Source organism: Maniola jurtina, chromosome 9 (genome assembly GCF_905333055.1).
Source record: "Maniola jurtina chromosome 9, ilManJurt1.1, whole genome shotgun sequence".
Taxonomy (NCBI): Eukaryota; Metazoa; Arthropoda; class Insecta; order Lepidoptera; family Nymphalidae; genus Maniola; species Maniola jurtina.
This window is the reverse complement of record NC_060037.1, coordinates 6,927,468-6,942,213: the sequence shown is the minus strand read 5'-3', so window position 1 is coordinate 6,942,213 and position 14,746 is coordinate 6,927,468. Positions and strand designations below refer to the sequence as shown.

The 14,746-nt window shown below is 42.2% G+C and overlaps 1 protein-coding gene across 2 annotated transcripts; it reads right to left on the bottom strand.

Annotated features, from left to right (window-relative positions):
• Positions 1–1,532: 1,532 nt before the first annotated feature.
• Positions 1,533–14,472, bottom strand: LOC123868377 (vacuolar protein sorting-associated protein 8 homolog). 2 transcript variants are annotated; one of them, XM_045910870.1, is made up of 10 exons: positions 14,032–14,472; positions 13,251–13,430; positions 6,065–6,874; positions 5,394–5,725; positions 4,871–4,994; positions 4,373–4,526; positions 3,827–4,041; positions 3,463–3,506; positions 3,199–3,317; positions 1,533–2,947 (listed from the first exon to the last, which is right to left on the bottom strand). In XM_045910870.1, exons 1-10 carry the CDS (start codon positions 14,119–14,121, stop codon positions 1,620–1,622), a joined length of 3,396 nt encoding a protein of 1,131 aa, XP_045766826.1. In that variant the 5' UTR covers positions 14,122–14,472; the 3' UTR covers positions 1,533–1,619. The 2 variants fall into 2 exon arrangements, with proteins under 2 accessions (XP_045766826.1, XP_045766825.1); XM_045910869.1 differs by lacking the exon at positions 3,199–3,317 and having other exon boundaries at positions 1,533–2,945; positions 3,342–3,506.
• Between the last annotated feature and the right edge of the window lie 274 nt (positions 14,473–14,746).

Genomic DNA, 14,746 nt, shown 5'->3' with positions numbered 1-14,746 from the left:
TTAATTAAGATGAAAATATTAGGTAGTTAGGCAAGGTATCTTATTTTAAGTACACCTAATATTTAAAAAAAAACTAAGGGTTTTAATAAAAAAAAATTAACACGCATTTTAGCTCCGTCATAGTCTTAAGAGTACCTTCAGTTTTCAGAGAATATAGTAAGAAATTGTAAGTTAACCGAATAGATATTATTGTGTCAATGACTGTCTAAAATGTTTTAGTAGAGTTATTTAAGGTAAGTGCATGCACATGTATGTAGAGGTATTGTTTTGTTACACAAAGCGTATTTTATAGGTATGTTGATTAAAAATATAAAAATCTTTACAAAGTCATCAGTGTAAACCAAAAATTTGGTTTTGTAAAATTTTGTCTAATATATACCTAAATGTCGCTCTGTTATTTCATTTTATTATTGCACTTGCACATATCTACATTATAGATAAAAATTTATTTTTCCTATATTTTATTTTATCGATTAGTTTTACTATAGTGTATGGGTACGAATAAATAGTTTAATATGTAATTGAGTGTTTCATTGTTATGCTCCATATCCCACTATTATACATTATTTTATTGCAATCTTTGCAAATAATTTCATAAAAGATATCGCTGGCAGTTATTATGGTGGGAGTGGGACGCAAAGCGAGAAACATTATTCGCACAGATGAAACATTTCATTGGTTTGTCATCCTTTGTCCTGGACATAATATTTCAACTATACTTGAGCCGCAGTCCTCCCCACAGAGTACATTAAATATACGAGTAGTCCTCCACCATACATGGCGAAAATATGGAAAGTGCCAAATACGGCATTTTGTAAACAAAAGGTTTCCTTTGGTAGATTGATCCTCAGGATCCAAAGAAAGATTTAGAAGTGGAGCTATCAATTTTGGGGAAGGTGAGAGCCCTAATGAAATAACATGAAGTAATTATACGCTATGACAATTATTCTAGGTTTACGTAATTTCAGGCTCTGGTTGGTTTGCTGTTTCTTTGACTAAACTCGTCAAAAAAATAAAAACTTCATTTTACTGGTTTTCGAATAGAATGGTGCCAATATGGCTCCGCTTTGACCGCTGCCTGTAGATATATGGGAACTTGAGCTGAAAAATGAATTAGTTCAGGTAAAAGCTGAAGTGCCCGAATTCTATCAACCTTGATTATATTATTATGTAGAATCTCATAACTAGTTTCGTTAAAACAAGAGTAAGGAATCTCGCCCACTAGTAAGTAGCCCATGTCCATTGGACGCAAGCTGGACTAAGCTACCAAGTGCCGCATAGAATGAATAGGTTTCATAGAACATTATCTGGTCTAGTGCGGCAAGTATACAGTCTTGGATTTCGACTACTAGTGTGCGAGATCCCTGATAAAGGACTAGGAAATGATTTGGTTTTAAGCAAGAATCTTCGTCTACGATACGATAGTAGCACAATAGGCTGTTGTTTATTTAGTGGCTATTGGTAGCACAATAGGTAAGGAACTAGTGTGGAATTCCAGTAATTCTAGTTGGGAGGGAAAAAAACCCTTAATAACATAGTAACATTTTATTATATTTTTAAATACCTATGTATTAAAAAAACAAAGTTTAACATAAAGCACCCACGACGGTTGAAATTTATCAAACGACGCCTTCGAGATCAGGGCGGGGTGGAGCTCGCAGCAGCAGGTCGCAGTCGGGCGGCGGCGCGGCGCGACGGCGCGGCCACGGCGGCAGGCTCAGCGCGATGGCGGGCGCGCGCCGGCCACACGCGCACTGCGCCTCGGGCTCGCAGTCCGCGTGGAAGGCGCGCGCGCAGTGTGACGTGCGCGCGCCCGCCCGGCACGCCAGGGCGGCCCCGCAGCGCCGGCAGCTGCCGCGCGCCGCCGCGCCGCGCCGCGCCGCCGCCAGCGCGCGCGCCAGCGCCTCGTGCGCCTCTCGCTGCAAGATGCGCGCGGCGCACTGCCACACGGCGCGTCGCGCCGCGCCGCCTGCCAGCACCGCGCACGCCACGCGCGGCGACTCGCACGTCTTCACCACGAGCTGCTCGAGAGGCAGGTAGGCGATCGCCTCGAACAGCAGCGGCGGCGGCACGGCGCCCGCGCCGCGCAGCAGCCGCGTCCACAGCTCCGCCGCAACACTCGTGGGTACGGTCGGTCCGACTCGGGCGCAGAGGGCGCTCGCCTCGCTCACGATGTTCGCTTTCGACTCCTCGTCGACGCTCGACGATATCGATCGCAAGAGAGCGTCGAGTGCGCCCAGATGATCGCCCGTCGCTTCTAAACAGATCGATTCCGCCTCGTCGGGTCCCAGTTCCCTCACGATAGCGAGTGCGTCCTCTGGGCGGACGATGCCCGCGTTTTTGATCAGAAAGTCTTTAACGTCGCCAGGTCGATGCGTGCACAGAGTGCGCAGATATATCGCCGCCGCGTCGCCGCGGAGACGGCCCGCGTCCAGCAAACACTCACCGAACTCTAACTTACACTTGAAGCTTAAAGAGTCCAAAATTGTACAAATTAAATCGCTACTTTCTTCATTCAATAAAGCTGCAGCTGATCGTGGACGCAGTTCTACGAGCGCAGGAAGGTGTGGCTTGAGTTGTTTTCTCATTTCGCCATCGACTTCGATTCTCGATCTTAAATATTCAAAAAACTCATCGATGTCTTTACTCGACGGTTTCTGTACCTCAAAAAACTCTTTAAGGGCTTCGTCGTGTCGGTCGAGCATTGCGTCCAGGCGCCACAGAACTCGAGGCCGCAGTATAGCGTCTCTGTACTGCGCGAGCATTTGGTCTCGTTGCGAACGTATTCGCGTCAGAATCATGAGCCACGCTCTGTCAGACCGCTCGTCATCTGTAGTCACCACGAATTCTTGCATATTTTTTATCAAATCGTGATCGAGCGGCAGCGCGCCTGAACTGAGCTGCCCGGCGATGAACTCTATAATTTCCAGCCGCCTGTCGGATTCCTACAAAAAATTAACCGATTTAAGTACATCTACTTAAAAAATATTAAAAAACAGGCTAAGTGCGAGTCGGGCCTCGCTCTTCTATGTTTTCCGTACATAATTAGGTTTTGGACACAGCTTATTACAAACTACTTTATGTATCGTTGTTTTCAGTATTCATTGTTTAAATGCGGTACATAATCAACCGCATATTCCAAGCTTTAGCGAAGTAAAGTTACGAGAATGAGTATGAAGAACCCACTAATAACAATTAGTAGGTCTGTGGTGTAGGCGAAAAGCGCGCGCGCCACGCGCAGGCGGTTCTGCTTGCCGAGCGGGCCGGCGAACGGCGGCTCGCGCGAATACTGCTCCAGCGGCCGGACCGCGGCCGATGTGTCGTGCTGTGCTAACACTCGCCTGTAGGTCTGTGGTGTAGGCGAGAAGCGCCCGCGCTACGCGCAAGCGGTTCTGCTTGCCGAGCGGGCCGGCGAACGGTGGCTCGCGCGAACACTGCTCCAGCAGCCGGATCGCAGCCGATGTGTCGTGCAGTACTAATACTCGCAAAGGAGATCGTATTCCCGCCTGCAAATATTAATCATTAGTCATAAATGCGAAAATATGTTTGTTTTTTGGCATGTCCTTCAATGACGCCGCAATGAAGGAACGAATCGATGTGATTTTTTACATGGATATACCTAATTAAAGACCTGGAGAGTGACGTAGACAACATTTTATCTCAAAAATCAAAGAATTCGTTCAGGATTTAATTCATTCACGTCGCATATTTTGACCCTCGCAAATGAATCCAAACCTACGGTGTATTGCCCGTTGAGCTAGAATCATGAAAGGCAAGAAACAAGATCTTAGGGGCTATGGCACAAGTAAAGCAAAAAACGACTAACCTCTTCGGCGAGCAGTGTGTGCAGCGCATCGTGGCGCGCGGAGGGGCGCGCGTGCGCAGGAAGCGCGCGGCCTCCCGCGCCGCGTCCCGCCAGCGCGTCCGCCGCCGCCAGCAGCAGCGCGCCGCCCGCGCAGCCGCAGCCCGCGCCCGCCGCCGCGCCCGCGCACCCCGCGTCCACGAACTGCACCAGCTCGCGCATTGCGCCGCTGCACCCGTCTAGCGAATAAAACGTTTTTTTTTTATTGGTTTGCCAACAGATAATATACCTACTTATAAAATAATAAATACAATTCCTTACTGGTAAATCGGCATGCATTTTACAAGTGTGCAAGTGCAGAATTACCAGTTTTAGTAAAAAAATAATTTGTGTAATTAAAAAAAAATTACTATATAAACAAGAAAAGTTAAGAATTAAGAGAAGCATTCATAGAGAACCATAAAAACTGTGAATTTCAAATTTACTTAACAACACCACATACAAGGGGACAGCGTGACACTTCACAAGATGGCGGCGCCGCGCCGCTGTAGTACGGATTATGTGTGTTACCCAGAGCTGCTGCAATGGCGCCGACGCCGCGCCACAGGCCGCGGTCGCGCGTGAACACGCTGGCGCGGTGCGGGTCCAGGGACGTCAGCGGCAACGAGGCCACCACCCGCTCCACCAGGTCGGGCTCGAACTCGGCTAGTCGTTCTATTAGCTCCTACAAATTATGTCATTTTAAGTTCATTATTATTATTATTTATAACAGAAAGCCGCTTTCGCTGATGCGTCAATATCAGAAGTGCTTCGAGTTTTCCAAATGTTTGTCCAATCTATTCTTGAACTGGTTAATAGAGCTTGACATAACCACATCGTTGGGCAATTTATTTCATACTAGAGGATGCCCGCGAATTCATCCGCGTGGATTTAGGTTTTTAGGACGTCAGCTATCATGGTACCTTTCATACAAATCGGTTAAGCGGATGGGTTTTTGGAACTCTTTGATTTTCCGGGATTTGGACCACGGTGGGTTGGGTCATAAACATATATTCATAATATATTTACCTGTGTAAAGTCAGGAGAGGGTGGGTTGTTGGCCAGTTCGCCGCGCACAGCGGCATCTCCCAACGCCTCAACGAATGCCTGCTCTCCCGAACAGTTCTCCCAAAGGCAATTCCAGAGCTCTTCACTAAAATGACAAAAATCTTAAATCCCAGCACAAAAACGTGTCTTGTCAACTATGGGCCGAAGTTAATAAATATCCGTAACTATCTCTAAACTGACGATAATTTACTTAGTAACATTGATAGTTGTCAAAAATCCATACAATTTTTAACAAATAATATGGCGTGCCGCCAAAGTCATTCAGCGTTCCGGTACGATGCAGAGTAGAAATCAAAGGAGTATGGGTTTAATTAAAACTGCCATAGTCTTTCCAGGTTAGTCCGCTTCCATCTTAGACTGCATCATCACTTACCACCAGTGAGATATCAGTCAAGGTCTAACTTGTCTCTGAGTAAAAAAAACTTTAAAAAACAGATTACAGATAGATAGATATTCGCCTGTATGTCTAGTATATCATCCTCACCTTAAATCATATTTGAGACAAAGCTTAACAACTTGAATTGCGACATTCTTGTTGCTCAATATATGCGGTCTATCAGCTAAATTCCCTATAAATTCATTCGCTATTTTTTTAGCCTCAGCGCCCTGAGACGAACAGAGCAACCTTAAGGCTTGGGAATAGCGTCCCGTATCTATAAACGCTTGGGCCCTTGCGAGCAAATCTCGAGGCTTGACGCGGACTACTCCGCGGCGGCCGAGCAGTGTTAACGTGCCCTCCGACGTGCACGCCCCGCCCAGCGCGCTCTCGCCGGCCTTGCACATGGCGCGCGACACTCGCCCGTCCGTCCAGTGGCCCTAAAATAATATGCCAATTGATAATAACATTGGTAGTAAGCGTAGAACACTGAAATATTATTTCAAATGTTTTAATCGACATATAAAAAACAATATGATATCTAGCATATTTATTATTGACTTGATGAAACCCTTCACTGCGTCCGCGAAGTTTCGGTTTTTTAAAAATCCTGTGGGAACTCTTCGAGTTAAAGAAATGGTTGAAAGAGTGGTCCAGGATGCAAGCTATCTCTGTACCAAATATCGTTAAAATCTATTAAACGTATGGGTCATTAAAAACTAGCAGACAGGTACACTTTCGCATGTATGTTATACATATAGTATGAATGGATTTGATACCTTGAAAAAAGCGGACGAATACACAGGCTCTATTTGGGACAAATCTAGTGGTTTGTCATAATCGTCTCCCCAGAGTCGAAGGTTTTCGTCCGAATCAAAGATTGCAAGGCTACCTCCCAACCAACCGAGCCATATTGGCGTCGACTTGAGTTCTACTCGTTGGACGGGCCGCAGGCTTATAGATGATCCAATTAAGGTTACAGCAAGCCATTGCATAATATTCGCACGGGCAGCTACAAGTATTCTATTATCCAGCTCGCACCACTCCAACACGGGAAGCACGTCAGGCGGGCCATCTAGGCGCACTCCAGCGGCCCGGCCCCCGGCCACTATGATAACTCTCGAAAGAGTCGCCAGAGCTAAAATGCGAGCGTCCCGCGCTGTCATGGCCACTACTTCACCGCGTGCTCCCGAAAATAAACACGAGACTCGAGCAGAGCGCACACCCAATGGTCTCGAAAACCGTATAAGCCAAACAGATCCACCTGTATCTAAGGCGAGCCCGGAAGTGCCCGCCCACGTCACTCTCAGTGTGCCCCAAAGCTCTCCTCCGAGAGTCACACGTCTAAGGATTAACCCTCGTATACTTTCATACTGGTAAACGAGACCTCGGGCAAATCCCGCCAAAAGGCGAGTACCATCATGGTTATATGAAAGGCACGTAACTGCCCCGTTGTCGCCGTGTGCGTCACACACCCATCGCAATGTTTGATCGAGGAATGAAAGTAGGTGTCCATGTGCAGTACCCACTGTAAGCCGACCACTTGAGCCTACACTTACTGTAGTAGCAGCTCCCGCAGAGGATCGCTCCTGAAAAGAATATTTCATTCATTTGCTTATGAGATATCTTGTAAGGTGCTAATAACTTAAAGAAACAAAAATCTACTTTTTTTTTGTTTTATTCTTACTGATGCTTGATCAATGATCATAATAAAAAAGCATACAGATACTGGATAATATCACAGGACAAACGAAAATAGAGTGAGCGTTTGTGAAAGGCCGCCCCTTTGATAAGCTTCCCTGGTCAATGACCCAATTATATACAACAATGTATGTACATAAATACCAGATTATGATAATACTCGGTATATGGTCCGCGTGAGTTAAGGTTTTAAAAATCCAGTGGGAACTTTTCGAAGATGTACCAAATAGATGATATCCGAGACTTCGGATATCATCTATCTAAAAATCTAAGAGAAATTTTGAGGGATACAAAATAGTTTGTGTCGACCTCTACGACGTAAACTACCTCTGTTCAAAACCGGTTAAATGGATGGACCGTGAAAACCCAGAAGACAAACAGAGAGACAGACCCTTTATCGCATTTATTATATTACTAGAGAATGGCCGCGGCTTCATCCGTGTGGATTTCGGTTTGTTTTGAAATCCCATAGGAGCTCTTTAATTTTCCAGGATAAAAAGTAGCCATATTCAAATATTAAAATTGGTTCAGCGGTAGGGCCGTGAAACTTAGAAGATAGACAGACAGACACAACAAAAAGACAGAGTATAGTAATAGTATGGATTATGGATTGGAATAGTGAAATACCTCTGATACTTATGCCAAACAATATATAAATTGATGTTGTGTTATTCTCTACACCACAGATATGGATAGGCTCATGATAAAAGTTATCATTATATTATTTACAATGAACAACAGTGTAAAATATTATTACTAAACAGTAATGGAAAATGTTTAGGCTGGAAGAGGCAAAACATTACAACATGAGTAGCATGTGTAGGTGGTCTTCAGCTTAGTTATTAATTCTTGGTTTGTTCCTTTTTTTTATTAAAGAATATTAACCATTTTTAATCATAACTAACATTCCCCTTTCCCCTCCAATTAAGCGTTAAGCTTGTGGAGTGGAGTGGGTACGACAATAGTGCAACGGGTGGGGTTTGAACCGCTGACCTGTCGGATTTCAGTCCGCTCCTATAACCGTTGAGCTATTGAGGCTTTTAAAGCAGGCCAACTTGTTTGTAATTTATAAATTAGCTTTTGCCCACAACTTTGTCTAAGATACATATATAATAATTTATAGCCTATAGCACTCTGGGATTATGTAGCTATCGATCAGTGAAATATTTTTCTAAATCTGATGAGTAGTTTTGGAGATTACCTCTTATAACAATTGTACTTACAGATATATAACTTACAAACTTTACTATTATTAATTCTTTATTATATTAGTGAAGATCACAATCAGTTCAAATATATTTTTTTTTGTGGCACGCAGCTACACCAAATGGGCGATATTTAGTAGATAGGGGGACGATGTCGCTCGCGTCCGTAGGATTTACCACCTTTTCCTCGAACATGGCCCACCCTACACGTGTCCCCTGGGTGGTGCAAAACGAGCAGACAACGCCGAGCAACAGGCGGCGGTTAACTAACCTGTCCACGGCTACCACGAGCCCTGAGGCACTAAATACCCTCAAAAATTGTGGCAGTAGACCTTGGGAAAGTCCTGCTGGTGATCTTTCCCAACCCCCCCTTTAATATGAAATGTCGAGTAATAAAGAATGCGTTTTGTCGTGCGACCCGGCTAACCCCCGGCGCTCTCCGGTACCCGGGCCTGAGAGTGTGAAATCTGCTACCGAAGACACCACTGGAGTGAGTAACCAGGCTCCAGTGCCTGTAAATGTTACTGGAAAAAGACTAGTGCAGCAAGCATTCCATCCTAGCTTGTTTATATCGAGAGCAAAGAGCATGTCTATGAGCAGTCTACCCTGCTCTAGTAGTGAGGAGCCATCTACCAAAGCTCCCCAACAGATCCCCTGTAATGATGCAGAACCATGCAAAGATACATCTGCACAGCCTCCTGACTGGCAAAGAGTGCCCCTGATTAGAAACCCAAAAAGAAAAAAAATGGAAAGCTCACCTTCACCAGACAGAATTGAAACAAGCAACAGCTTTAGTGGACTAGTGGTTGACCAAACAGAAGAACAGTCAAATGAACCGAAAGCAAAGAAGCCCAGCAAACCTCCACCTATTATCTTATATGGTGTTGAAGACCTCAATAAACTAACTGAACTCCTAGAATCTGTTGCAGAGAAATCTCAGTTTAACTACAAAGTTATCAACAGAAATCAATTAAAAATTTTGACCTTTGATGTTGATATATATAAGATGTTAATATCTGTAATACGAGAAAATGGTTTGATTGGACACACCTTTAATAGGAAGGATAATAGAAATTACCGAATAGTTATTAGAAACTTGCATTATACAACTCCTTTTCATGCTATTAAGGAAGCCATTGAGGAAACAGGTAATACAGTGACAGGAGAAATAATAAATGCGAAGTTTGGCTCTGAAAAGAAACCTACCACTACTTTCTTTGCAAATCTTCTACCTGGCCCTAATAATAAAAAAGTTAAAGAGTTAAAGGTCATATACCACCAGACGGTAATCATAGAAGATCCGAGAAAACGAAAAACAGTAGTTCAGTGTCAAAGATGCCAACAGTATGGACATACAAAAAACTACTGCATGAAACCTTACCGCTGTGTTAAATGTGCAGGAGCTCACAAAACCTCAACATGCACAAAAACTGATCGCAATACACCAGCCATGTGCGCTCTATGCCTGGGTCCTCATCCAGCTAACTACAAAGGGTGTGAGGTGTACAAAGAAATCCTCAACAGGAAAACCAAAAAACAATACCCTAAAAAACAAGGGCAAGACCACCAAACATTCAAAGACAGTGATAAAATATCTCATCCAATTAATTTAAATTCCGTCAGTAGCAGACCACCAGCCAATCGAAACCCAAAAGAAAAGAAAACATATGCTGAAGCTACCAACTCAAAGCCACAAGAGTCAGATACAGAATCAAATGCATATAAAACATTAGAACACATGTTTATCAAGCAATCTGAAAAAATTGATTTTCTCCTACAACAAATGAGTACCTTGCTTCAACTCATAACAACGTTAATTTCAAAGGCACCAAAATAGGTTTAAAAATAGGTACTTGGAACATTAATGGATTATCTCCCAACAAAGATGAAGTAGAAATACTACTTCATATGCACAAACTTGATATTTTCCTCATATCAGAAACTCATTTTGTTAGTAACAGTCTGATAAAGATAAAAGGGTATAATATCTATCACACTAATCACCCAGATGGAACTGCACATGGAGGAACTGCAGTCATCATAAAAGCAACAATAGAGCACTATGAACTACCCCAATACAGCACTGAACAAATCCAAGCAACTTCAGTATCTATTTCGGACAAAAATGGCCCTTTTAATATCTCAGCTGTTTACTGTCCACCAAAACACAGGATATCTGAGGAACAATTTTCAAAGTTCTTTGGTAGCCTTGGTAACCGCTTTGTTGTTGGTGGTGACTGGAATTCCAAGCATCTCCATTGGGGCTCCAGGCTAATTACCACTCGAGGAAGGGAACTAAAGAAGAGTGTGGATAAAAACGTCCTTACTACTATTGCAACACCAGAACCCACGCACTGGCCTACAGACCCAAATAGACTGCCTGATGTTCTAGACTTCTTCATTTATAAGGGATTGTCTCGACTCTTCTTCACAATCAGTTCAACCTTAGATGGTTCCTCAAATCATATCCCAGTGATACTGACCATGAGTGCCCAAGTAACAAACAGTATGAAAAGGCTACAACTTTATAACAAAAGAACTGACTGGGAGGCGTTTCGTGATATAGTAAATGATGAGCTTCAACTACAAATAGCGCTTAAATCTGAGGAAGACATTGATAATGCTACTACTAAGTTTATGACTACTGTTCAATCAGCTTGTTGGAAGTGTACACCAGAAATATCCAATTCTTCACCGAGACATAAATCAGTTCCATCCGAAATTAAACTTCAAATAATGGAAAAAAGAAGACTACGAAGAGTATGGCACATTAGTAGACACCCAGAAGACAAAACAGTACTTAACAAAGCAATTAAGGACCTTAAAGACGCCATAGCTAAATCAAAGGATACTCTAACAGAATCATATCTGGAATCGTTGACAGCAACAAGTGTTACTAATTACTCCCTTTATCGTGCGTGTAAAAACTTAAATAAGCCTACAGACCCCAAGCCACCACTTAGATTGGAGGGCAACACATGGGCCAGAAGCCAGCAACAAAAAGCTGATGCTTTTGGAAACCACTTGGCCCAAATATTCACACCAAATGAAACTGATCCAGACAGTGACGAGACAGATATAGAAGACGTCCTTGGTCAGCCTTTCCAGTTGGATCTGCCCATCACGCCAACCAACCCAAATGAGATTATTAACATAATTAAACGTATGGATGGCAAGAAAGCGCCTGGTTTTGATCTAATTGATAAAAGAGTCCTATCGGAACTACCGCGAAAAGGTATTATGTTCCTCACCATTTTATTTAATGGCATCATTCGTGTTGGTTATTTCCCAGCTCTGTGGAAGGTCTCGCAAATTATAATGATAGCAAAGCCTGGTAAACCCGTTCAAGAAATAACCTCATACAGACCAATCAGTTTATTACCGGTGATATCAAAAATTTGTGAAAAAGTTGTGTTGCAAAGGCTTATGAAAGAACTCTGCTCAAGATGTATCATCCCAGACCATCAATTTGGCTTCCGGCAGCATCATGGAACTGTTGAGCAAGTACATAGGGTATGCAGAACAATAAGAGATGCACTGGAACACAAAGAATACTGCTCTTCTGCTTTCCTCGATGTGCAGCAAGCATTTGATAAAGTGTGGCATACAGGACTACTATTCAAAATTAAATCGCTACTACCTCATACATTCTTCGGTCTATTGAAATCCTACCTGACTGATAGAATATTTCAAGTCAAAGAAGGTGAATACACTTCACCGTTTCACCCAATCACAGCTGGCGTGCCACAAGGCTCAGTGCTAGGTCCTGTGCTTTACACAATCTATACAAGTGACCTACCTCAAATTGACGATGTCACTGTGGCTACATTTGCGGATGATACAGCTGTTCTTGCTCGCAGTAAATCTCCTGAAGAAGCTTCAGCTATTCTGCAACGTGGACTAAATGAGATCGACAAATGGCTGTCAAAATGGAGGATAAAAACGAGCGCTTCAAAATCAGTCCATATAACATTTACTCTTCGTCGAGGAAACTGTCCTCCGGTCTCGCTGCGTAACAATCAGCTACCACAAAGCGACAACGTTAGGTACCTGGGAATGCACTTAGATAGAAGGCTAACCTGGAAGAAACATGTCCAAATAAAGAGGGATGAGATCTATCATAGATATAGAGGACTGTACTGGATGCTCTCAAGGAACTCCAGACTCTCTCTAGACAACAAGTTACTGATATACAAAGCAATAATAAAGCCAATATGGTCATATGGCATACAACTTTGGGGATCAGCATGCAACTCCAATATTCAAATTATACAAAGAGCTCAAAATTATATTTTGAAACAACTGTCCAACGCGCCATGGTTCCTACAAATATCGGAAATTCATGAGCACTTAAACATTAACACAGTAAAGGAAGAAATTCTAACTTATAGTTGCAACTACAAAACAAGGCTTACTAACCACCCAAATCGCCTGGCAGTGCAGCTGACAATGCCACAGGCAATCCGTCGACTAAAGAGAAAGCATATACTAGACATTTAGCTGAGACTTATGGAGTTTTCCCGCTGGGGAAGTTTTCTCCTAATGAACGCCAACTTCCTCCAACCAATCTGCTCATAGTCCACCGACTGATCGCATGATAAGGCAACCCCTCAAAAAAAAAAAAAAAAAAAGTAGATAACATTAATAGCAGGCATGATGCCAGGATGTCACACTACGTCCTGTAGTGCTTTATTGCAATGACTGTATATTTAATAGTAAGATGTTGCTCGTGACTTTGTTTGAATGGATTTAGCTTTAAAAATCCAATGGAAACACAGGTATGCAGGTTTTCTCATGAGGTTTTCTTTCACTGTTAAAGCACATGATTTTTAATGGCTTAACATGCACATAGCTCTGCCAAGTTTGAGGTGCTTGCCTGGGACCCCTGAACCCTCAGGCCTCCATATAGGTTGCAGACATTGTAACCATTAGGCTATCATCGCTTCAACAACATTGTACCACGTTGTTGTCTATCAATTAATAAATTAATGGAGTTGGAACTAAAAGAACCTGATTTTCTTAAAAAACAATTTTCCCTTTTACTTGTAGTCCAACTTACTTGAGCCTGTATCAATTGCTGAGAAATTGCCTGTAAAAAGTCAACTTGTAAAGCAGAACATGTAGTATCTTCAAATTTTTTTGCAGATATTTTGTTTTCACTTTCCAATTCCTCTGAAGATAACACTTCAGCTAGGGTAGGTGCCTCACTAGTAGGTAGAGCGTATTCCACTTCGTCAAGCTAAAATAAAAATCATGCAATTTAACAAAAAAATAATTACTGAAGTAAAGCCAAATATTCATTTTTATTTTATTTTTAAGGCTAACCTATATTATTATAATTTAAGGAAATACTTAATAAAGATAAGCTAAGATATTAGTCTGTTAAAAATTTAGTACGCTGCTTTCTACATGACACTGTACATGGCTGACAAATGCTGAGTCAATGCTTTCCACAAGGAACTGTACTTTATGGTTTAAATTACGTACTAAAAAGCTTTAAATTACATAGAAAAAAGGTTTATTATAAAATCATATTGAAGTATAAAGCAGCCTCTTCTCAAAAGAGTGGTAATGCCTTGACTTCTTTTCTGAGCATTTCCTTGAGAGCACAGGAAAGGCACAAGAGATGGTTCCAGAGCCAATATGTCAACTTGGCATTGAGTATCAGCTGATCACTTACACTTCACTTCCAGCTAAGACCACCCATACAAGAACTTATTTGTACGTTGAAATCAAACTGTTACAGCTAATAATAAAATTATAAAACCAAATTAGAGTAAAATGCCTTCATTGAACACACACCACAAATAGTTAAGCCGTAGAAATTCCACTTTACCTACCTCTTCAATATCCACATACTGAAGACTCTCAACTGATTCAAGATCAGAATCCAAAAGTGATTGGGTTGATGGAGTCTTTAGTAGATCCATTGTACATCAACATCAATCTGCATTTAGTTACAGCTGAATGTATTCCATATTATTTTAGTAAATAATTGTTCAAATTAATATTGCCACAGTAGATACTTTTTTAATCGACTACCTAATGATTTCATTAAAAAAGTTGGAGGGTTGATACTTAAGTAGTTGAATACACACACTGGACTGAAGATGAAGACCAAATAGAAATAGAATTAGTATTATGGAAATAAGAAAACGAATGAAAACAACAATCGTTGCAACATCTAAATAATATTATATCAAAATTATTTTCATGTCCGCCCGCATTTGATATTTTTCTCATCTGAGTTCTGACGTCTGACCGCTGACGTCTCCTATTTCTTTCTCTGTGTGTGTGCAACAAAGAGAATATAATCACTTGGTGTGCAATGTGCATCATATTAACATATCTCCGCTCTGCAGTCTGCATATCAATGTTTTATTGGTATTAGTCTCTGGTCTCTGGGACATGCATCACAATAAGAAGATCACAACCTGAGAATTGAGATCACAACGATTTTGGTGTGGCTAGAACCCAGAGCCGTACTAAGACCTGTTAAAAAAACATATATTGGATTTAGTCATACTCTTTATCTGTGCTCTTTATGTGCTTTCA